At 46.8% G+C, this 25219-nt stretch overlaps 1 protein-coding gene across 1 annotated transcript in view; it reads left to right on the top strand.

Annotated features, from left to right (window-relative positions):
• PARN (poly(A)-specific ribonuclease) overlaps nt 1-25219 on the top strand; it is a 48028-nt gene that overhangs the window by 13106 nt on the left and 9703 nt on the right. Inside the window, exons 14-21 of the mRNA XM_035131891.2 lie at nt 940-983; nt 2714-2756; nt 3496-3571; nt 4172-4282; nt 4386-4455; nt 5579-5634; nt 5877-5963; nt 8200-8274. Coding sequence (XP_034987782.1) covers nt 940-983; nt 2714-2756; nt 3496-3571; nt 4172-4282; nt 4386-4455; nt 5579-5634; nt 5877-5963; nt 8200-8274 — 562 coding nt within the window. The remainder of the gene's footprint in view (nt 1-939; nt 984-2713; nt 2757-3495; nt 3572-4171; nt 4283-4385; nt 4456-5578; nt 5635-5876; nt 5964-8199; nt 8275-25219) is intronic.

Raw genomic sequence — 25219 nt, forward strand, 5'->3', positions numbered from 1 at the left:
CTTGTATAGCCGTTGGATAAAAAGCCTCTTAAGAACACACAGAGTCCGAGGTGTTCTAATAACTACTGAAGTTTATTTTACAGAGAAAACAACAAAAGACCTGGTGAGCTCGCAGACATTTTGCGACCGTCTCCCAGGCAGAATCGAAACCAACTGATACACAAAGAAACACTTCCAGTACATTCTGTAACATGATATCTTCCTCAGTGGTCAGGTGGACAGTACACAGTTAACCCCTTGGTTACTTGTTACTCCTCACAGGGCAGCCAGAAAGCCCATCAGCAGTGAACTAAGACTACAGCCTCCCTAACTTTTGCTCCCAGTTAACTGATATCAAAAGTGGACTGCTTCTGAATTTAGTTTCCCGTTTTGCTATCACAGCTAATTGTCGTTGATAGAGCTATCCTCCCCAGGAACTTGTTTAATGCTCTGTTAAAGCCATCTGAGCTAGGAGCCATCGCTACATCTTGTGGCAGAAGGTTCCACAAGTTAACAACATGGTGTATGAAAAGGTTATTTTTGAATCGGAGTTTTAGCTTTACGAGGAAAGGAGAAAAACTTCTCTCCTCACTTTTGGCACACCATGTTGTAACTCTCCTCCTCAATTAGTCACCCTTTTCCCCCTTCTTCAAAACTAAAAGGCCCCAAATCTTGTAAATTTTCCTCACATGTGAGTTGCTCCACCTCCCTTATCCTATTTGTTGTCTTTTTCTGACTTTCCCCCACCTCTGCTATATCTCTTTTTGAAATACAGTTACCAGAACTGTACCCAAGTGTCGTCGTACACAATTTGTACTTGGACATTATATAATACGGGCACGTTTATTTTCGATAACCTCTTGTGTGGAATTCACTATAAATAAATTAAGCACTGACGCATTTGTACATCCCTCACTTCATTCTTTGTGTGGTGATCATCTTGTTCCGTTTAAATTTTAGGATCTCGATGAGTTTAAAGAACTGGCAACATGTGTTTTTCCAAGGTAGGCTTGTTTTGCCCTGAATTAACAAGTGCATTCCTAGAGGGAAACCTTTGCAAAAATTTCACCCAGGGAAATATTTTCTTCCCAACGAAATGAGGCTTTATGTTAGGCATCCCCAGACTTTGGCCCTCCAGATGTTTTGGACTACAATTCCCATCTTCCCCGACCACTGGTCTTGTTAGCTAGGGATCATGGGAGTTGTAGGCCAAAACATCTGAAGGGCCGCAGTTTGGGGATGCCTGCTTTATGGTCTAGCTGCCTGGTTTCAGAGGGATCAGCTTACATTCCTTGGGCATTCACACCCAGGCTTGCATCAAGATAAACTGAATTATGCCCCTACCATCTGCCAAGGCTTTAATAAAAAATAGGTTGTGGGATATTGAACGCCAGGAACTAACAGTAGCAGCGGAGAAAACATGTTCCCCGCTTCACTTTCAACTTTCTTGGGCACATGAAATTAACCACAATTATCTTGAGTTCTTGCTTAACCCCCAAGAAAGAAGGGCATTTTTGCTGGCCAGGTTCAACTCAGATCCATCAAACCTCCTTTGGGGAAGGTTCTTGGGCAGGGTGGAAGGAGAAAGAATTTGCCCATGTGAAGACCACCTGGTGGAAACATTTAAGAACATATGGTTCTTAAATGTGAACTATATGCTGATCTCCACCAGCAATTCCTAGACCAACTCTGCATCCCCAAATGGAAACCAGAGTTGGAGGTCATACATTTTCTATTACTGGGGAATGATCAGGAGCTCACCAAGTTAGTCACTAAATATCTCTGTTTGGTTTTCTGTCGTCGAAACACATTGCAGACGTCTGATCTCCCTGGAGACCTAGAGATGTGACGATCAACTACTTTGACTCTTTTCTTTTGGCTAAGGTTTTGTGCCACTGGGGAGGTGGTAATTCTGTATTGATTTGTTATGGATGTTTGTATGTGCTGCCAATAAAAGGTTTGATGATGATAAACTGAATTTTGTGATCGGGGGCAGTGGGGTGGAATTGAGTCGCAATGGTGCATGGCTCATTCTGCTTTTGCTGCTTGGGAGCCAGGTTGGGGAACTGAAGAGCTCTCCTGGGTATGGAGGCTCAGTCCCACAGCCAATGGGAGTCTTGCTTTGTCCAACCTCTGGCTTCTCAGCTGTTAGCCTTGATTTCCAAGCCCCAGTTTGCATCCCTGAAGACTTGGAACTTTACAATAAATATAAGTTATGAGTTCTGACTCCCAGAACCAAAAACTCAATGCCTGTGTGACATAATCACAGATCCAAAGTTCTGGAAATTGTTGGTAAGGGACGCAGGTGGCACTGTGGTCTAAACCACTGAGCCTCCTGGGTTTGCTGATCAGAAGGTCAGCAGTTCAAATCTGTGCGGCGAAGTGAGCTCCCACTGCTCTGTCCCAGCTCCTGCCAATCTAGCAGTTCGAAAGCATGCTTGTTCAAGTAGATAAATAGGTACTACTGTGGTGGAAAGGTAAATGGTATTTCCATGTGCTCTGGTTTCCCTCACGGTATTCCGTTGTACTAGAAGCGGTTTAGTCCTGCTGGCCACGTGACCCGGAAAGCTATCTATGGACAAACGCCGGCTTGCTCTGCCTGAAAGCGAGATGAGCACCATAACCCCATAGTCGCCTTTGACTAGACTTAACCATCCAGGGGTCCTTTGCCTTTTTAAAAAATTGTTGGTAATCATGGTGAAGCTTTATCCTTGCTGTTTCATTTCATTTCTAGGTTACTGGACACTAAGTTGATGGCCAGCACTCAGCCGTTCAAGGTAACCAGCACCTGCAATAACTAATGGCACTTTTAAAATTAAATATAGCTTTAGTTCAGCCTTCCCCAAGCTGCTCCCTCCCTCCAGCAAAATCACCGCTAGGGTGTTTCCTGCTCAGCATCAGCTATAGCAAGCTTATTTCTTCAGTACGGTTCCCTGCACAGCAAAAAGGACCCCATCAACTTGTAAGGGGGCAGTATCTGCTAGGCTGCGCTTACAGCTAACAATCCCCAACAAAAATGTATCTATACAGGTAAAATAGCTTCTGTTCGCAGGTAAAATACGTGAAGGATTTGGATACAATATCCCCCTTCCCAAGGATGCTCAATTACGTCGATGGGATTGAAAATGGACTCATAAATTAGAACGGAATTTCAACCACTCTTCCATCTTCTAATATATATTGCATTTTTTTGCTTAATTGCATCATTATTAATTTTTTGGGTATACAGTCGTACCTTGGTTTTCAAACAGCTTAGTTCTCGAACATTTTGGCTCCCAAACGCCGCAAACCCGGAAGTGAGTGTTCCGGTTTGCAAACTATTTTTTGAAGCCGAACGAATGTTTTGGACTACAGCTTCCATCAGCCCCAGCCAGCATGGCCGCCGGAACATCGGGGGGGGGGGGCAGGTTGGGGGAAGGCCGCAATGTTGAGTGCTTGCTCTGAACTCACTTGGACCATGCCTTGTGAGCCGAGAGAATCAACAACCGGTGGCTCACATTTCTCTTTGCTTTTCAGGAAATCATTAACAACACATCCCTTGCAGAGCTGGAGAAGCGTGTAAAGGAGACTCCGTTCAGCCCTCCAAAAGTCGGTAAGGCGACGGAGGGCGATTTGCACAGCCAGCTCTGGACCACGGGTGGAAACAGATTGATTAAAATCCAAGGATTCCCTTCTATGCTGGAAAATTCTCACGGAGGAATTTAATCTGTATAGAACTGGAGATGTTACTGGTCCAATATTTGTGGGCAAAAGACACTTGCAAGCTTGTCTCCAGTTGCACCGGGTGCAATGATTTTTGTAGCTCTGTTGGGTCTACATTTATGCGTCTGTTGTTCTAGAACCAGCAAAATGACGAGGCTTTTTGAATGGAGACTTGTTGCTCTTTCGAACAGGGCTCCCCATCCCAGTGTGGCTAAAATAACCCTCCTCCCGCTAGGATAACCTACAGTGAGAGCTAGGTTCAAGGATCTTGTGTTAATTTACAAGCCCCTTAACAACTTGCGTCCAGAATAACTCAAGGGCCGCCTAACCTGTCCTATTCTATCCTGGCCTGACCACTCAGGTCTTCCATCGTTTCGATACTTGCCTTTTCTGTATTGCGTTTCTTGTCTACCACTTAAGAGGCGACTGTAGCGAAGTCCTTCATAAATTGTTTAAAGAAAGTAAAAGCAAACCATTTCTCCTTCCCCAGAAAGCGCAGAAGGATTCCCGAGTTACGACACAGCTTCGGAGCAGCTTCACGAAGCAGGTTATGACGCTTACATCACAGGCCTGTGTTTCATCTCCATGGCCAATTTCCTAGGTACTTTTTTTGTCATTTGCTCCATCTTGCACAGTCTGTTCATCCCTGCCTTTTGCCAGCTGTGTCTGATCCTTCTGCGGTGGGGGCATCTTCTCTTTGCTAGGTTCCTTTCTCAGCCCCCCGAAAAGTCACGTGTCTGCCAAATCAAAGCTCATTGAACCTTTTTTCAACAAGTGAGTAACCACTTTTATTTTTTTTTAAAATCACACAGAGGAGAACCCCAGCTTTTTAGTTGAACTTTAACCTGTTCTTTAACGCTCCTCTGGTTAAAACAGTAACAATCAGAAGATTGGGGAATGTTTATTGAATATAGGGAGGAAAATTAAGTTTATTTGAAAACGTTGGTAGCATTAAGATAAGTTCAACAGTGTAAATAAGTTTTGATGGATGTAATAATGGAATACTGAATGGTTCAGTTTATATAAAATATGCAGGGATTTATGTTTTGCAAAATGAACCATGGAAAGAGAAGAAGGGAAGTCATTGGTATTTTAAGGTTGTTTGAATGAATATTCTAAAATGTAAAACAGAAAATTTAATAAAAATAATGGGGGGGGAACCAAAACCAATGACAATTTATCATTTATATGCCACTCATCTGATGGGTTGCACCAACAACTCTGAGCGGCTCTTCCCCAAAATAGTAAAAGCACAATACAGCACCACACATTAAAAACTTCCCTAAACAGGGCTGCCTTCAGATGTCTTCTAAAAGTCAGATAGTTGTTTATCCCCTTGACATCTGATGGGAGGGCATTTCACAGGGCATTTCTCGGCGCCACTACTGAGAAGGCCCTCTGCCTGGTTCCCTGTAACCTCACTTCTCGCAGGGAGGGAACCACCAGAAGGCCCTCGGAGCTGGACCTCAGTGTCCGAGCAGAACGATGGGGGTGGAAGATGCTCCTTCGGGTATACTGGACCGAGGCCGTTTAGGGCTTTAAAGGTCAGCACCAACACTTTAAATTGCACTTGGAAGCGTGCTGGGAGCAAATGCAGTCCTTTTAGGTCTGCCCTGTTCTGCCCCTTGGAGAAGGCACACAGAGAAGGGCCTCAAATGATTATCTCAGGGTCCAGGTCTGTTCATATGGGGAGAGGCGGTCCTTGAAGTATTGGAGTCCTGAGCAGCATATGGCTTTATCGGTCAAAACCAGGACTTTGAATTGAGCTTGGAAACTGGATCATGCAAGTAACACTCTCTCTCTCTCTCTCTCTCTCTCTCTCTCTCTCTCTCTCTCTCTCTCTCTCTCTCTCTCTGTGTGTGTGTGTGTGTGTGTGTGTTTCTCTCTTTCACTTCAGACTGTTTCTGATGCGGGTGATGGACATCCCATATCTCAACTTAGAAGGACCAGACCGTAAGTGCTCTTTTCACCTTTCACGATGTCGTATATGATGTCCAGTGTGAGAGTAGTCCAAGCCCCCTCCCAATTCTTCCTTTGCAAGCACAATTTGTCACTTTCTGAATTTGGTGTCTTTTTCTGTCACCCTGTGACAAAAATTGAGAACTCCGTTTTCTGCTGGATAATCAGTAGGTTGTATTAAAAAAAAAGGAATAAATTGCAAGCTGAAAACTTCTCCCCCCCCCCTTTACTTTCAGTGCAGCCAAAACGTGACCACGTTCTATACGTTACGTTTCCCAAAGAGTGGAAGACGAGCGACCTTTACCAGCTTTTCAGTGCTTTTGGTAAGTAACAAATGAAAAAGTAAGGATGCGACTCCACTGGGGGTAGGGTCTAACCCAGGCATCCCCAAACTGCGGCCCTCCAGATGTTTTGGCCTACAACTCCCATGATCCCTAGCTAACAGGACCAGTGGTCGGGGATGATGGGAATTGTAGTCCAAAACATCTGGAGGACCGAAGTTTGGGGATGCCTGGTCTAACCCGTCAGGGTTTCCCAAACTTCAGTCTCCAGCTGTTGTTGGGATTACAACTCCCATCATCCCTAGCTAGCAGGATGGTGGGAATTGTAGTCCAAAAACAGTTGGAGAACCAAGTTCGGGAAACCCTGGTCTACGTGCAACAGGGTGTAAGACCCCTGCAGCAGTGTTCTGTACTTGCCCTGATGGAACCAAGTATTCAGTGATAGATTTGGTGGCTGCCAGACTAGACCCGGGAGAGAGGGCAACGGGCAAAGAACAGGCATATATATAGCTGAAGGCTAGCCTTTGGTCCTGCATATGATGCTAGACTCCCAACTCCCATCATCCCTGACTTTTGGCTGTGCTGTCTGGGGCTGATGGGAGTTAGAGTCCAAAGACCCTTGGAGGGCCATAGGTTAGCCAGCCCTGATAAAGGCAAGATTATACCCTCGGCTATCAGCGGTGGGTCCATCCATTGTGCTGGGTAGGCTAAAGACACGGAGTACAATCTTGACAGATGGGACATTTTTGGGAGGGATTTGCATACACCCAGCAGCAGAGAAGGGGCTACGGCACCTGCTTCTGTGGAAAAGGAGCCAGCTTTTCTTGACCATGTTTGCCCCATCATTGCGTCTTTTTGCTCCTCCCATCTGCCAGGTGTCAAGACACACCTGCTCTGATTTCGGAAGCGAAGACTTTCTCCCAACACCATCATAATATAATAATAATAATAATTTTTTATTTATACCCCGCCCATCTGGCCGGGTTCCCCCAGCCACTCTGGGCGGCTTCCAACAAAATATTAAAATACAGAAATCAGACCTCAGGCCCTCCTGTCCCAGCCTGCCTTTTCCCATAGTGCACTGCTTCATAGCACTCTTGACAGTCTTGATCAGGCATAGGCAACCTTGGCTCTCCAGATGTTTTACAACTCCCATGATCCTTAGCTAACAGGGCCAGTGGTCAGGGATCATGGGAGTTGTAGTTCCAAAACATCTGGAGAGCCAAGGTTGCCTACGCCTGGTCTTGATGATGGCTGAATGTAAGATGGACTATACTAGTGTTTCTCAAACTTTAATCCCCCCTCTGTTGTTGGACCACAACTCCCATCATTCCTGACCCCCGGCCCTGTTAGCTAGGGATGATGGGAGTTGTAGTCCCAGCAACAGCTGGCGACCCTGGTGTGGCGGTTGCCTCCACCTGTACAGGACCCCCAGACGTTTAACGGTCCGTTGATTCCTGCACAAACCACTTTATTATACCGCTGCCACCAACCAGTAATAAGTCTGGTAACTATCCACTACTTCAGACAAGGATGACGTTTGAACAAAAGAAGTTTATTTAGAAATGGTACATAACCGTATGGTTTCAATAGTTAAGTTCCTGAGTTCTTATATAACAGTTCCTATACCGGCCTATTACCTCTAACCTTTAATAACTAAACTGTCAAACACTCTATCGTTTCTGATTAAAGGTAAAGGGACCCCTGACCATTAGGTCTAGTAATGACCGACTCTGGGGTTGTGACGGTCATCTCGCATTATTGGCTGAGGGAGCCAGCGTACAGCTTCCAGGTCATGTGGCCAGCATGACAAAGCCGCTTCTGGCGAACCAGAGCAGCACAAGGAAACGCCATTTACCTTCCCGCTGTAGCGGTCCCAATTTATCTACTTGCACTTTGACGTGCTTTCGAAGTGCTAGGTTGGCAGGAGCTGGGACCGAGCAACAGGAGCTCACCCCGTCGCAGGGATTCGAACCGCTGACCTTCTGATCGGCAAGCTCTAGGCTCTGTGGTTTAACCCACAGCGCCACCTAATGCCTCACCCTCAGTCGCTAAGCCACACCTCCTCCACCTCCCACGCAACTCCCCCAACTCAACTCCTCATCTTAACTCCCTTCTACCTCCCAGGGGTGATTTTATATAGTCCTCCTAACCCCGCCCCCTAGGGTTCTAACTGCCATTACCTGTTAACCCCTTCTATACCGGGCCCGACTTTAGGGTGATCGTCACACCTGGTCTGTGCCCTTCCACTTCACAAACACTTTTCTTTTCTTTGCAGGCAACATTCATGTTTCCTGGATTGATGATACGTCAGCCTTTGTGTCGCTTAGCCAGCCCGAACAAGTACAGATTGGTAAGTTACACGGAGCCTCTCTGTCGAGCCATCACACTGAGGCCGCCATTACTTCTGCAGAATCGTAAACAATAGGAGGTTACATGAGAGGGGGTTCTTATATCTATAGCCCCCCTTTAGACCAGTTTTTACTGGCCGATTGCCGCCTGCTATTGAGTTCTTTGTGACCTTGGTTGGTTTTCCTGTTTCCTGCTAGTTCTTCTGAGGGATTGATCTCAGAGACTTGTATAGCGAGGAGGGGGGAACCGTGAGCCCCCAGATGTGGTTGGACAACATCAACCTTCGCCATTGCGGCCCCATGAGTTGGAGTCGTAACACCTGGAAGGCTGCAGTTTCTCCATGCCTGTTGTATAGTTGCCTAAATATTGTGAATGGTTAAATGGACACATAACCAGAGGAAGGGCTCCCTGCTCACTTGCTGTTAATATTTATTTATTTGCTTACTTGCAAAATATTGGTTATTATTATTATTATTATTATTATTATTGCCCTGCCTTTTCCCCTGACAGGACTCAAGGTGGCTTACAGATAAAAATAAGAACAGCGAAAAACAACAACTAAGCATTGATAAAGCGATAACGATATACATATCTAAAAATCTATTAAAACCATACCAGTAATTGCATTAAAAATAGTACAGCACCAGCCCTCCCATTAAAAAGCAGCCCGTTCCCAAAAAAGCCTGTTGGGACAGGAATCTGCACCGCCTTTATTGCGGGGAAAAATATCAGCATAAAATCCAACAGTAAAATTAACATTTATAAAAACGAATGCAAAGGGCGTCGCAAATCAGTAGATCAGCTTATCGGGTAACATCTGAGAGAACAGATGGTGTTTAAACAGACGTATAAATTCTAATACTGCCCGGAAGCACATTCCAAGGGGCAGGGGCCACCATGCTAAAGGCCCTGGTTTTTGTGGACATAAGAGTTTGGACTACTGTCTCTCCTGAGGTTTAAAGTGACTGGGAAGAGGTATAGAAGTTCAGGCATTCCCAGAGGTAACCTGGCCCCAGGTTGCCCATCATTTTACGAAGCTCATAGCAAGACCTTAAAACAGGGCCCGGTAGCATCATAGCAGCCAGTGATTAGCCCTGATTAAAGACGGCAAGTGAATGCTTAATATTACCGTTCTGTTTAATAAGCAGTTGTGTCTGATTTTCTTAGTCACTGCTAGGTTTATAAGTGCCATGTTGCAGCAGTTGCCAGATGGTGGCTAAGGAAGAGAGAAGAGGCTGGTGACTTTGGGAAGAAGCACCAGCCGAGTGGAAGGGAAAAAGGAATTGAATTGTGATGGAGAAGGTTGCCCTTCTCTGCCTGGGTGGTCCTACTGTCCCTGATCATCTTGTTTTCTGCTGCTCCAAATTAAAAGGAGATTCTGACTAAACATTGGGAAGAACTTCCTGATAGCTAGAGCCATTTGACAGTGGAGCGGACTCTCTCAGAAGGCGGTGGAGGTTTTTAAAGCAGAGGTTGGATGTCCATCTGCCACAGATTCTTTAGTTGTGATTCCTGTATTGGACCAGATCACCCTTGGGGTCCCTTCCACCTCTACGATTCTATGATTTTATGGGTTCGCTCAGTCGTGAAGCTGCTTCCCTCTCAGCTGTTGTGAGAATAAAGCTACGTTGCATGGTAGTGGTAGGGGAGGAGTCTTGTGTGCTGCCCTGAGCTCCTCTGGAGGATGGGCAGGAGAAAAATGCAATCGACAAGCACACGTGGTACCGCGTCTGGAAACCTGAGGCTTGAGGTGTTGTCCGCAAAGGCCCACAGTTCAGTGATGCTTCAGAAAGAGCCAGGTTCAACCCCTGCAGGGAAAAGCCCCTGCATGAACCCCTGGAGAACCACTGAGAGTCAGGAGTCGACAATACTCACTTGAGCTGGATGAGCTCCAGTGTAAGGCAGCTCCCTCTGTGCTGTTGATACCCAGCTCTCTTCTGTAGGGGGCAGTGGTGGACAGGTTAGAGATGGACAAAGGGAAGTTCAATCCAGACAACACAGCAGAGTTTTATTATTAGGGCTTGCTGATCAGAAGGTCAGCGGTTCGAATCCCTATGACGGGGTGAGCTCTCGTTGCTTGGTCCCAGCTCCTGCCAACCTAGCAGTTCGAAAGCACGTCAAAATGCAAGTAGATAAATAGGAACCACTACAGCGGGAAGGGAAACGGCGTTTCCATGTGCTGCTCTGGTTTGCCAGAAGCGGCTTTGTCATGCTGGCCACATGACCTGGAAGCTATACGCCGGCTCCCTTGGCCAATAATGCGAGATGAGCGCGCAACCCCAGAGTCGGTCACGACTGGACCTAATGGTCAGGGGTCCCTTTACCTTTTACTATTGAAAGCATTTCAGTTGGAACAAAATGAAATAAAGATAAAAAGTGCATGGAAAGAAAAAGAAAAGAAAGGTATAATATACGCAAACCACTACAATTTCATATATGATCGTCTAGTACAGGCATCCCCAAACTTCGGCCCTCCAGATATTTTGGACTACAATTCCCATCTTCCCCGACCACTGTTCCTGTTAGCTAGGGATCATGGGAGTTGTAGGCCAAAACATCTGGAGGGCCGCAGTTTGGGGACGCCTGGTCTAGTATATGGGTACGTATTTAACTGTTGTTGTCCAAATACATATGTGGTTATTTATAACATAGAGACGTTGAAGGCGAGAGGTCTCCCTGTTCTGGATGGGGCCACATTTCCTTTTTGACAGTTCAGAGGGCATAGCTTGTGGGTAATGTTGGGCCAGGCACTGCTTTGCTGGCGAAGAGTGCCTTGTTCATGCTCATTTCCACACGGCCTACACAACACAAATGTCCAGTCCAGTGCTTTCTGCCTTAGTGGCCCCATAGAATCCACTGCCTTTGGGGTGGCTGGCTGCCTCTCTGGGTGCCCACGTTCTGTTCTCTATCCCCATCTGCACTGTACATGTAAAGCAGGATCATACCACTTTAAAAGCTTTCCCCCAAAGGATCCTGGGAAGTGTAGTTGGTTTAGGGCACAGAGAGTTGTTAGGAGACCCTTATTCTTCTCACAGAGCTACAAATTCCCAGAGTTCCCTGGGATTGACTATTTAACCCCCTTCAGTTTTGATGAGGGCGAGCTTTTTAGCTGGAAAGCAGCCAGCCAGGTGTGTATTATGGCTGATTGGGGGCGGGGGGGGGGGTGGAGAAGAGAGGAAATACAAAATATAAAATGCAGAATTGCAACCCCAGACCAGCTAATTATTCTTTAAAAACAACAAGCTAAGGTCTAGCAATCGTAGCAGGACTCAGGGACACAACAGCATTCAGGTATTTCCCCACCTGCTCAGTAAAAAAAAATGATTTGGTCTCCTCAGCAAGGCCACTCAGAAGGGCCTCTGAAGATCGACCAGGAAATGATCTCATAGAAGGTTAGAGTATGCATTCTCGTAACCCCCTGATGAAAACTACAGTGGAAAGATCGCGTGAACGAACACTTCAACCTCTGAGTGGTTGAACTGACAGCATCTAAATTTAGAAGGAATTCTAGTAAATGTGGTGCCTGAAATATTTGAAGGTGTAAACGCTATGCTGTGGAACCTTGGTTTTAGAACAGCTTAGTTTATGAACAACTTGGAAACAGAACGCTGCAAACCCGGAAGTAGGTGTTTTGGTTTGTGAACTTTGCCTTGGAAGCAGAATGTGTTCTGCTTCCTGATGAGTGTGTTCCGTTTGTAAATTGAGTCTTCCTGTTGAGTCTGTCGGCTGTTGAGTCCCAAACACCCACGCAACACAGAGGTGATATTTGGGGCTTTTGTTTTTGCTAATTTTTATGCGTTTGTGTTTGTGGCTTTTTCGTTTTTTTGCCTGTGACTTGTTCTTCGTTTTATGGGACTGACTTGTGACTGTGGCTTGTGACTTCATTTTTGTGACTTGCTTTTCTGACTGTTTGCTGTGTGGAACCCAGTTCAGCTACTGATTGGTTATGTAACTGCAGAAATGGATAAAAGCCCCCCCCCCCCCGATTCCAAATAATGACTATCATCAGTGCACGTGAGAAAAAGAAATACTTTTAATTTTTATCATCTTCAATACTGTCTTAAAGGGGTGGCTAATACCCCAGAGGACAGAATCACACTTCAGGATGACCTTAACAGATTAGACAACTGGGCCAAAGCAAACAAGATGAATTTTAACAAGGAGAAATGTAAAGTACTACACTTGGGCAAAAAAAAAGGAAGGCACAAATACAGGATGGGAGACACCTGGCTTGAGAGCAGTACATGTGAAAAGGATCTAGGAGTCTTGGTAGACCACAAACTTGACATGAGTCAGCAGTGTGATGCAGCAGCTTAAAAAGCCAATGCAATTCTGGGCTGCATCAATAGGAGTATAGCATCTAGATCAAGGGAAGTAATAGTACCACTGTATTCTGCTCTGGTCAGACCTCACCTGGAGTACTGTGTCCAGTTCTGGGCACCACAGTTCAAGAAGGATACTGACAAGCTGGAACGTGGCCAGAGGAGGGCAACCAAAATGGTCAAAGGCCTGGAAACGATGCCTTATGAGGAACGGCTTAGGGAGCTGGGTATGTTTAGCCTGGAGAAGAGAAGGTTAAGGGGTGATATGATAGCCATGTTCAAATATATAAAAGGATGTCATATAGCGGAGGGTGAAAGGTTGTTTTCTGCTGCTCCAGAGAAGCGGACAGAGCAATGGATTCAAACTACAAGAAAGAAGATTCCACCTAAACATTAGGAAGAGCTTCCTGACAGTAAGAGCTGTTCGACAGTGGAATTTGCTGCCAAGAAGTGTGGTGGAGTCTCCTTCTTTGGATGCCTTTAAGCAGTCTTGACAGCCATATGTCAAGAATGCTTTGATGGTGTTTCCTGCTTGGCAGGGGGTTGGACTGTATGGCCCTTGTGGTCTCTTCCAACTCTATGATTCTATGATTCTATTTTATAGTACAGTACATTGATTATTGCTTTCATTTTATGGATCAGTGGTCTCGTTAGTAAAATTCATGTTAAATTGCTGTTAGAGGGGTTGCTTTTAATTCTAAAAGTCTGGAATGGATTAATCCATTTTGCATTACTTGCTATGGGAAAGCACGCCTTGGTTTTAGAACGCTTTGGTTTTGGAACAGACTTGAGGAACGGATTAAGTTTGGGAACCAAGGTACCACTGTACCAGTCGTACCTTGGAAGCTGAACACCTTGGCACTTGTACGTTTTGGCTCCCGAACGCCGCAAACCCGGAAGTGAGTCTTCCAGTTTGCGAACGTCCTTTTGGAACCTGGACATCCCGCGCAGCTTCCGATTGGCTGCAGGACCTTCCGGAACGGATTCCATTCAACTTCCGAGGTACGACTGTAATGGGTCGATATACCAGAAGTCTGGTGATAGCTGGGTGTAGCCAATTCCCCCCAGTTCCAGCTCATCAGAAGCAACTGGGTGATGGACCCCCCCACCCCACCCATGGACCCCGTGTGCTCAAGTGCAGACTATCGCATTCAGTCAGAAGCTTGTTGCAAGATAATCGCCGCAGACCAGTCAGACAAGTGCAGCGATGGACATGGAATGGAGTCAAGTCTCCCTCCCCTCTCGGTAGATTCCATTCATCATTTTTTGTAGCAGTGCATTCTAGTCTACTTCCAGTAAAGGGGGTGGGGTGGGGGGATCTGTTAAAAAGATGATTATCGAGGTAATTATTCACCAGATAAAGTGCTCTCCCAGGTAATTCCCATGAGTTATGAAGAGGAGGGTTGCAGCGACTCGGTTGCCAGCTGATCTTAATCTCCCTTTCACGGTGAAATAAATAGCTCCATAATCGACACTTCCCGGCGAGGCTCCGAGCGGCAGGAACCCGCTTTGAAGTGCTCCTGCATAATTCGTGTCTGGGCACGAGAGGCTGTGCCGTCATCCCGGCTAGCGAAATCTTCCTTGCTTGAAAGCCGGCGTCTCTTGCTTCAGCGGGTGGTGGTGGTTTGTGCCCCGGAGGCCGTGCCAAAAGTCTGAGGGTGGCTGGTTTCGTAAATACCGTAGCTGGTGCAGAAGAGCCAGATGCCTAGAGAGATGCAAATTTCGCTCCTCGTGGGGCAGCGTCCCTCCCAGGTGATTTGGACGCCAAGTCCCATCGGCACAGAAGGAGGAGGAAGCGGTGCTTGGAAGCAAGAATCGAAGGAAGGGGCGGCATAGAGAAAAAAGGCACAGGGCATGCGCTTTGCCTCTGGAAGGTCCCGTTCAAACGGTATTTCCAGTTAAAAAAGAAAATGAAGGATAGGTTGTTAGGAAAGGTCTTCCTCTCTGCTTGGAATTCTGGCAAAGTGTTCAGTAAACAATACTTGACTTGGTGGGTAAATGGTCTGATTTTCATGTAAGGTGTATGGGGTGTTAGGGGATGGGTAGTACCTCTGGCAGGGGACACATCATGCTCCTAGAATCATAGAGTTGGAAGAGACCACAAGGGCCATCCAGTCCAACCCCCTGCCAAGCAGGAAACACCATCAAAGCATTCTTGACATATGCCTGTCAAGCCTCTGCTTAAAGACCTCCAAAGAAGAAGACTCCACCACACTCCTTGGCAGCAAATTCCACTGCCGAACAGCTCTTACTGTCAGGAAGTTCTTCCTAATGTTTAGGTGGAATCTTCTTTCTTGAAGTTTGAATCCATTGCTCTGTGTCCGCTTCTCTGGAGCAGCAGAAAACAATCTTTCTCCCTCCTCCATATGACATCCTTTCATATATTTGAACATGGCTATCATAACACCCCTCAACCTTCTCTTCTCCAGGCTAAACATACCCAGCTCCCTAAGCCGTTCCTCATAAGGCATCGTTTCCAGGCCTTTGACCATTTTGGTTGCCCTCTTCTGGGCACGTTCCACCTTGTCAGTATCCTTCTTGAACTTCTGGAGTGGTTTGTCCACCTTTGACCCCCACCCTGTTTTCAGCTCTCATCTGTGCCTCTGAGAACCTGTCAGCATGAGACAGTGGGCTACACTCAGGGAAATGGCTTCGACTGGCTGGCTAAACCAGGTGAGGGGAGCCGATGGGTCTCGAACCCTCAGCGTGTTAGGGATTTCCCCTGCAAGCAAAGACAGGCTCCAGCAGATTTTGAGCAGACAAGACCCATAGTGGGTCCAGCGGTCAAGGAAGCAGTTTCTGCATGTGCCATACAACAGGCATCCCCAAACTCGGCCCTCCAGATGTTTTGGGACTACAACTCCCATGATCCCTAGATAACAGGACCAGTGGTCAGGGATGATGGGAACTGTAGTCCCAAAACATCTGGAGGGCCGAGTTTGGGGGTGCCTGCCGTAGAGGGAAGTGAGGGGCAGGTGGGGCTCATCCACCCATTAGCTTCCTGGGAGTTTTCGTCAGTTGGGAAAATGCTGCGGGAAACTTGACGATAAGAAGAGCTTTGCAATGGGCAGAGTAGTTCTTTGAAAAGTGCTGAACACTATGCAAGAGAGATCATAGAATCATAGAGTTGGAAGAGACCACAAGGGCCATCCAGTCCAACCCCCTGCCAAGCAGGAAACACCATCAAAGCATTCTTGACATATGCCTGTCAAGCCTCTGCTTAAAGACCTCCAAAGAAGGAGACTCCACCACACTCCTTGGCAGCAAATTCCACTGCCGAACAGCTCTTACTGTCAGGAAGTTCTTCCTAATGTTTAGGTGGAATCTTCTTTCTTGAAGCTTGAATCCAATGCTCCGTGTCCGCTTCTCTGGAGCAGCAGAAAACAATCTTTCTCTCTCCTCCATATGACATCCTTTCATATATTTGAACATGGCTATCATATCACCCCTCAACCTTCTCTTCTCCAGGCTAAACATACCCAGCTCCCTAAGCCGTTCCTCATAAGGCGTCGTTTCCAGGCCTTTGACCATTTTGGTTGCCCTCTTCTGGACACGTTCCAGCTTGTCAGTATCCTTCTTGAACTGTGGTGCCCAGAACTGGACACAGTATGCATTCACAGATGCATTCTCTCTCTCTCTCTCTCTCTCTCTCTCTCTCTCTCTCTCTCTCTCTCTCTCTCTCTCTCTCTCTCTCTCTCTCTCTCACACACACACACACACACACACACACACACACACACACACCAAATGGGAGGCCAACTGTTTCTGGTTTTCTGTTATTTGCAGTGTAATGGGTGGAAAAGAGCTGGTCTTTCGTGTTGGACAACAATTGCAATGCAAGCTGTTCCGTAGAATACCCCGGAATCAATTTTTTAGGCTTGCCTTGACAAGACAAGCCACCATCCCAAATCTGCGCTACATTGCACTACTGGCAAGCCGTGTGTGTGTGTGTGTGTGTGTGTGTGTGTGTGTGTGTGTTTTAAGTGGTTCCATGCGCTACTGTCATGACACACAATACCCTGCTAAATGGGCTGCATTGCAGGCCTGTTCCTCTCTAGGGAAGCAGATCCTGGAAGGCCAGCGTGCTTGCAGAGAGCGCCTCAGGGGCAGGAGCAGGTGCAGCGTATCGAGTTATGGTTTATTTTTTGCAAGGAGCGCTCGCTCGCTTCTGCTAATCCTCCCGCCAGCTTGCAGAGCGGCAGGAGAGGGAAAGGGATCAGAGCGCCTTAACTGGGCAAATTAAGGCCGTATCATCTTGTTAATGGGCTTGAATGGTGCTGATCACTGCCATTTGAACGCTGCCCCATTCATTTCATCCCCCTCCCTGGGGCATGCCCTCCAGGAAGTTCTCCTGCGCAGGCCCAAATTGAAACGATCGGAAGCTGGCAAGGGGCAAGGCTTGCTCGCACGGTGGCCAGGTTCGGTCGCAGCCAGTATGCCTCTGAGTGTCTGTTACTGGGAGTCATGGGTGAGCAGAGGGCTGGTTTGCTCATGTCCATCTTTTGGGCTTCCCACAGGTATCTAGTCAGCCGCTGTGAGAACAGGAGGCTAGACTAGAGGGGCCCTTGGCCTGATCCTGCATTCTAATGCTCTTACTAGGTAAAGGTAAAGGGACCCCTGACCATTAGGTCCAGTTGTGACCGACTCTGGGGTTGCGCGCTCATCTCGCATTATTGGCCGAGGGAGCCGGCGTATAGCTTCCAGGTCATGTGGCCAGCATGACAAAGCCGCTTCTGGCAAACCAGAGCAGCACATGGAAACGCCGTTTACCTTCCCGCTGTAGCGGTTCCTATTTATCTACTTGCATTTTGACGTGCTTTCGAACTGCTAGGTTGGCAGGAGCTGGGACCAAGCAACGGGAGCTCACCCCGTCACAGGGATTCGAACCGCCGACCTTCTGATCAGCAAGCCCTAGGCTCAGTGGTTTAACCACAGCGCCACCTGGGTCCCTATAATGCTCTTACTGGCGGGACATAAACCAACTCGGACTCCACGTTCATCATCAGAGGCCCTTCTTTGTGTGCCTCCTCCACACGAAATTAATACAGTTGTACCTTGGAAGTTGAACGGAATCCATTCCGGAAGTCCGTTCGACTTCCAAAACATTCGTAAGCCAAAGCGCGGCTTCTGATTGGCTGCAGGAAGCTCGTGCAGCCAATTGGAAGCCCCGTTGGACATTTGGCTTCCAAAAAGGTTCACACACTGGAACACTCATTCCGGGTTTGTGGCATTCGGGAGCCAAAATATTTGAGAACTAAGCTGTTTGAAAACCAAGGTACAACTGTATAAGTACCTTGATCCTGGCCTCGTAGCCTGAGAGACCCAGGCCCCGTCTGTGCAGGGTGCTCAAAGGGAACTCTGGGAACCATAGCTCTCCTAACAACTCTTAGCACCTTACAACTACAGTGCCCAGGATTCTCTGGTGGGAAATCATCGTGGTTTGAAGTGGTATGACATTGCTTTAAGCATGTAAAGGTAAAGGACCCCTGGACAGTTAAGTCCAGGTGGCGCGCTGCTATGGAGCCTGCCCCTTTTTGCGCTGCACAGTTTCTTATAGAGGCAAATGTGGAATGGAGCTGTGTTATTCCCACCCCCTTACGTGGTTCTTTCAGCATAGCCTGTCAGATTTCACAGCAGGGTCCCCGTTTGGGCTCCCATCCCAAGCCTGCTTCCGCGGTAGCTCAGTTTACCGAGTGCTGAGTTAAACCTTCATAGGATTCGGCTGCGAAAGAAATGAGCCCTTGAGCAGATTTCTCTGTCCAGCTGGCTCAAGCTATCTGTTTCACTGCAGGGATTTCATCCCCCCCCTCCTCTCCTCCCCACCGCAAAACGCACCAAGCTTCTATTTCCATCGCTAACAGCGTACAAAGGTCGTGCTCTGAATTCTTTTGCAACAGGCTGGAGAAACCTTCAAGAATATAAAACCCCAGGCAGGCAGGGTGCCCTTCCAGTTCTTGCCTAGATGGCCACGCATGAATCCTTTGCGCCGCATTATTTGACATGTGCTCCCCCCCCCTCCCACCCACTTCCAATACGCAGCCTCAAGTGGTGTTAGATGGAGTTAAACGCCACCTGAATAATCTTTAAGAGTGTTAGTCTTCTGCACCATCCCAACGACGCCATCAGATTTCAGATGCAGGGATTCAATTTTCCAGAGTCTACATTTCCCCCTTGCCTTCTGGTGCTGGAACAACATAAAAGCTAAAAGCGCTGCCCTATACCGAGTCCATGTAGGTCAGTATTGCCTACTCTGACTGGCAGCCACTCTCTAGGATTTCAGAGAGGGAATCTGTCCCAGCCAAGCCTTGAAATGCTGAGGATCAAACCTGCGACCTTCTGCATGCAAAGCTGATAGATATGGGGAACCTTTGGCTCTTCGGGTGCTGCTAAACTATGACTCCCATAATCCCTGGCCTTTGGGCATGCTTGGTGGGGCTGATGGGAGTTGTAGTTTAGCAACATCTGGTATGTAATGTGGGATATACTGTATTGGCCTGAATATAAGCATTGACCCTTCATGGATCAATGCCTTGTCGTGGCGAAGGGGCTTGAATAACTCAGAGAAGCTATGAGCTATGCCATGCAGGGCCACCCAAGATGGACAGGTCATAGTGGAGAGTTTTGACTAAACGTGATCCTCCTGGAGAAGGAACTGGCAAGCCACTCCAGTATCCCTGCCAAGAAAACTCCATGGACAAAGACAACAGGCATATAAAAGTTATGACGCTGGAAGATGAGCCCCTCAGGTCGGAAGGCGTCCAACATGCTACTGAGGAAGAGCGGAGGACAAGTACAAGTAGATTCAGAGCTGATGAAGTGGCTGGGCCAAAGCCGAAAGGACGCTCAGTTGCGGATATGCCTGGAAGCGAAAGGAAAGTCCGATGCTGTAAAGAAAAATATTGCATAGGAACCTGGAATGTAAGAACCATGAATGGCGGTAAGCTGGATGTGGTCAAAAATGAGATGACAAGAATAAATATTGATATCCTGGGCATCAGTGAACTAAAATGGAAGGGAATGGGCGAATTCAGTTCGGATGACTATCATATCTACTACTGTGGGCAAGAATCCTGTAGCAGAAATGGAGTGGCCCTCATAGTCAACAAAAGAGTGGCAAAAGCTGTAATGGGATGCAATCTCAAAAATGACAGAATGATCTCGATACGAATCCAAGGCAGACCTTTTAACATCACAGTAATCCAAGTTTATGCACCAACTACCGGTGCTGAAGAAAGTGAAATTGACCAATTCTATGAAGACCTACAACACCTTCTAGAAATGACACCAAAGAAGGATGTTCTTCTCATTACAGGGGATTGGAATGCTAAAGTAGGGAATCAAGAGATAAAAGGAACAACTGGCAAGTTTGGCCTTGGAGTTCAAAATGAAGCAGGGCAAAGGCTAATAGAGTTCTGTCAAGAGAACAAGCTGGTCATCACAAACACTCTCTTCCAACAACACAAGAGACGACTCTACACATGGATATCACCAAATGGGCAGCATCGAAATCAGATTGATTATATTCTCTGCAGCCAAAGATGGAGAAGCTCTATACAGTCAGCAAAAACAAGACCTGGAGCTGACTGTAACTCAGATCATCAGCTTCTTATAGCAAAATTCCAGCTTAAACTGAAGAAAGTAGGAAAAACCACTGGGCCAGTAAGATACAATCTGAATCAAATCCCTTATGAATACACAGTGGAAGTGAGGAACAGGTTTAAGGATTTAGATTTGGTGGACAGAGTGCCTGAAGAACTATGGATGGAGGCTCGTAACATTATACAGGAGGCAGCAACGAAAACCATCCCAAGGAAAAGGAAATGCAAGAAAGCAAAATGGCTGTCCAACGAGGCCTTACAAATAGCGGAGGAGAGGAGGCAAGCAAAATGCAAGGGAGATAGGGAAAGATACAGGAAACTGAATGCAGATTTCCAAAAAACAGCAAGGAGAGACAAGAGGGTCTTCTTAAATGAGCAATGCAAAGAAATAGAGGAAAACAATAGAATGGGGAAAACCAGAGATCTGTTCAAGAAAATTGGAGATATGAAAGGAACATTTCGTACAAAGATTACCATAATCAAGGACAAAAGTGGTAAGGACCTAACAGAAGCAGAAGACATCAAGAAGAGGTGGCAGGAATACACAGAGGAATTATACCAGAAAGATATGGAGGTCTTGTACACCCCAGATAGTGTGGTTGCTGACCTTGAGCCAGACATCTTGGAGAGTGAAGTCAAATGGGCCTTAGAAAGCACTGCTAATAACAAGGCCAGTGGAAGTGATGATATTCCAGCTGAACTATTTAAAATTTTAAAAGATGATGCTGTTAAGGTGCTACACCCAATATGCCAGCAAGTTTGGAAAACTCAGCAATGGCCAGAGGATTGGAGAAGATCAGTCTACATCCCAATTCCAAAGAAGGGCAGTGCCAAAGAATGCTCCAACTACCGCACAATTGCGCTCATTTCACACGCTAGCAAGGTTATGCTTAAAATTCTACAAGGCAGGCTTAGGCAGTATGTGGACCGAGAACTCCCAGAAGTGCAAGCTGGATTTCGAAAGGGCAGAGGAACCAGAGACCAAATAGCAAACATGCGCTGGATTATGGAGAAAGCTAGAGAGTTCCAGAAAAACGTCTACTTCTGCTTCATTGACTATGCAAAAGCCTTTGACTGTGTCGACCACAGCAAACTTTGGCAAGTTCTTAAAGAAATGGGAGTGCCTGATCACCTCATCTGTCTCCTGAGAAATCTCTATGTGGGACAAGAAGCTACAGTTAGAACTGGATATGGAACAACTGATTGGTTCAAAATTGGGAAAGGAGTACGACAAGGTTGTATATTGTCTCCCTGCTTATTTAACTTATATGCAGAATTCATCATGCGAAAGGCTGGACTAGATGAATCCCAAGCCGGAATTAAGATTGCCGGAAGAAATATCAACAACCTCAGATATGCAGATGACACAACCTTGATGGCAGAAAGCGAGGAGGAATTAAAGAACCTTTTAATGAGGGTGAAAGAGGAGAGCGCAAAATATGGTCTGAAGCTCAACATCAAAAAAACCAAGATCATGGCCACTGGTCCCATCACCTCCTGGCAAATAGAAGGGGAAGAAATGGAGGCAGTGAGAGATTTTACTTTCTTGGGCTCCTTGATCACTGCAGATGGTGACAGCAGTCACGAAATTAAAAGACGCCTGCTTCTTGGGAGAAAAGCAATGACAAACCTAGACAGCATCTTAAAAAGCAGAGACATCACCTTGCCGACAAAGGTCCGTATAGTTAAAGCTATGGTTTTCCCAGTAGTGATGTATGGAAGTGAGAGCTGGACCATAAAGAAGGCTGATCGCCGAAGAATTGATGCTTTTGAATTATGGTGCTGGAGGAGACTCTTGAGAGTCCCATGGACTGCAAGAAGATCAAACCTATCCATTCTTAAGGAAATCAGCCCTGAGTGCTCCCTGGAAGGACAGATCGTGAAGCTGAGGCTCCAATACTTTGGCCACCTCATGAGAAGAGAAGAATCCTTGGAAAAGACCCTGATGTTGGGAAAGATTGAGGGCACTAGGAGAAGGGGACGACAGAGGACAAGATGGTTGGACAGTGTTCTCGAAGCTACGAACATGAGTTTGACCAAACTGCGGGAGGCAGTGCAAGACAGGAGTGCCTGGCGTGCTATGGTCCATGGGGTCACGAAGAGTCGGACACGACTAAACGACTAAACAACAACAACAACATAAGCCACACTTTTTTTTCCAATTTCCGACCATGAAAAGTTAAAGTGCGGCTTCAATTCGCGACCTTCCAAAAATCGGCTTTTACAATATCACTGCTGAAACAGACATACGGTAAAACGGAACAAAAAAATGTTTTATTGCCAATTTGCAAGCTTGAGACTGTTCATTTGCCATTTGCGGGTGTGAGTGCCTGCGGAATTGTAGCAATTGAATAGTGATTTGCGATTTTAGCGATTGTACAGTAACTTTTTCAGGCTTGCAAGAAAAAAAGGCTTAAATTGGCTCGAAGTTACAATTGTACCAACCGCAGCGATTTTCAGCCTGTAACCCAATTTTAAGGGAGCGGCTTATATTTGGGTATTGTCTTCCCCCTCCCCCTAGAATTTTAAAGGTGTGGCTTATATTCGGGCCAATGCGGTATTCTGTTAGGTTTATTTGTTCAGGATACTGACATACCACTTTTCAGGTGAAAAACCTCATGAAGGTTGTTTTTTTTAAAAAAAAACCAAAAACATTAAAATGGTAAGGATCGACCAAAACTATGTAATAAAACAATAGGGTCTAGCTACCAGAACAGCAGCTTTTTGAAAGCTTAGATCTCTCATCCCCTTGGACCTGTGGCAAAAGGTAATTGAGGGAGAAGATAACCTCAGCTAGAGACCATAATTTAGTTGTGAGTCTTTTGATGTCCAACCTGGGAACACCATAAAGTTGTACAGTGCTGTCGGGATATGGTTATGATTTTATCTATATTTTGATCATTTCATTTGCTGATTTTAAGGTCGGCGGTTATTGCAGTTTTAATGAATGTTTTATATCATTACATGTAAGCCAAACTTAGAGGTGTGGGGTTGTTGTTTTTTTAATTAAGTGGCATATAAATTTTGCTAGCTAAATAAATAAATAAGGAGATATAGGCAAGAATAAGGGACCCAGGTGGCGCTGTGGGTTAAACCACAGAGTCTAGGGCTTGCTGATCAGAAGGTCGGCGGTTCGAATCCCTGCAACAGGGTGAGCTCCCGTTGCTCGGTCCCAGCTCCTGCCCACCTAGCAGTTCGAAAGCACATCAAAGTGCAAGTAGATAAATAGGGACTGCTCCGGCGGGAAGGTAAACGGCATTTCCGTGTGCTGCTCTGGTTCGCCAGAAGCAGCTTTGTCATGCTGGCCACATGACCCGGAAGCTGTCTGCTGACAAACGCCGGCTCCCTCGGCCTATAGAGCGAGATGAGCGCCCCAACCCCAGAGTCGGACACGGCTGGACCTGATGGTCAGGGGCCCCTTTACCTTTACTTTAGGCAAGAATAATTGTGCTCCAAGCTGCAGTACGGTTGTCCGTAGAATCGGAGCTGATGAGGACAGTCTGTTTTAACCGCCTACCTGACTTGCCCACCCCAACCAGCCCAACATTGGAATGCAAAGCTTGCCGGGCGGCTGAAAATGGCAACTTTTCATTCTGACATCTGTGGCTTAGCTGCTGTCTTTTGAGGAAGTTCTAGAATGCCCTCTGCAGTGATTTAATGTCTCCCGTGGGATACTGCAGAGCATTTGTCTAAAGGCGAAGCCGAGATAGCATGAAAAGGAATAGCTTTGGGTGGGAGCGAAATCCTTCGAGCAGGTTGGGAAAAGTGAGAAAACATTGATTCAGGTGGTTTGGGGAAGGGAGGGGAACAGCCTTTTGGCTTGTGTAGTTCACAAATACCCTGCGCTGAGACTCTCGCTAGTGATGCTCATCTGGTGTTTTCCTGTGCTCCGTCTGCATCTTGGGTTTTGATGCGTTTCAGTTAATAATTCAGAGCGTTTTGTTTTTTATTTTTGTTAGTCCCACGGGCACCGTAGGGAACGAGGTGCATTTTCTGCCGCCGCTGTAGCTTGGAAGTGATGCGCAGCATATCGTAAAAGCTCATCTCCAAAGCGTCGTCTGGAAAAACAGGACGGTAAAAGGCCCGTTTGAGAGTGTCAGCCGTGAATGTCGGCCTCTTGTCAGCTGGCTTAGATTTTTGCCTCGTCCCATCTCCAGAGCATCACTTGGGGAGCAGGGGGGGAGGTGTAACTTAAAAAGCAATGGTCGCACTTTAAAGCATGCAAGTGCACTTCAAAACAGGGGTAGGGCACCCTTTTCAGCCAGAGGACCGCAGGGGGAGAGGCAGCATTATTCTACTACTATTTCTTATATGTATACCTCCTCCTCCTCCTCCTGTTCTTCTTGGTGTCACAGACCTTTGTGTTTTTGCATCCCTTCGGGATCCCTCTGCCTGAGCCGGTCTTGGCTGATCATCCTTTGCTAGGAGAGCTCTGCCGGGAGGGACTTTAAATGGCTTTTGTGACACTGTCCTTGTGTTTTGTCCTTTTATCTGCTGTCCGAGCAATTCCTTGCTGCCTGCCTTGAACTGGAGGGGGTCCAAACTGTGGAAATTGGCTACTGAGAGGCCACTTTCCTGAGCAGGATTTGACAGCTCTGCTTGTGTGATCAGTGGGCACTGTATTGCGGAAGGGGCGTAGCTCAGCAAGCAGAGCATGTATTTCACAGACAAAAGGTCTCCTGAGCCCTTCCAGGCAGGGCTGGGAGAGACCCCCGTCTGAAAACCTAGATCAGGGTGGTCCAACTCATGGCCTAAGGCCCTTTTTGGTGGCAACATTTGATATCCGCCCCCCTGCCCTTGCACTGCTTTCCAAAAGCCAGGTAAACAAGGTCCTGGGCTTGGGGAAGGAGCCTTGAGGTCATCCTGTTCCTGCTTGTTCCAGCTTATCAATATCCTTCTTACAATTTTGTCACCCAGAGTACTCCAGGTGTGGTCAGACCCAAGGCAGAATAGGGCGGCTTTATGACTTCCCTTGATTTGGACACTCTGCTTCTGAAACACAGGTCCTGAAAGATCTACATCGGCT

The sequence above is a fragment of the Zootoca vivipara genome, chromosome 14 (genome assembly GCF_963506605.1).
Source record: "Zootoca vivipara chromosome 14, rZooViv1.1, whole genome shotgun sequence".
Taxonomy (NCBI): Eukaryota; Metazoa; Chordata; class Lepidosauria; order Squamata; family Lacertidae; genus Zootoca; species Zootoca vivipara.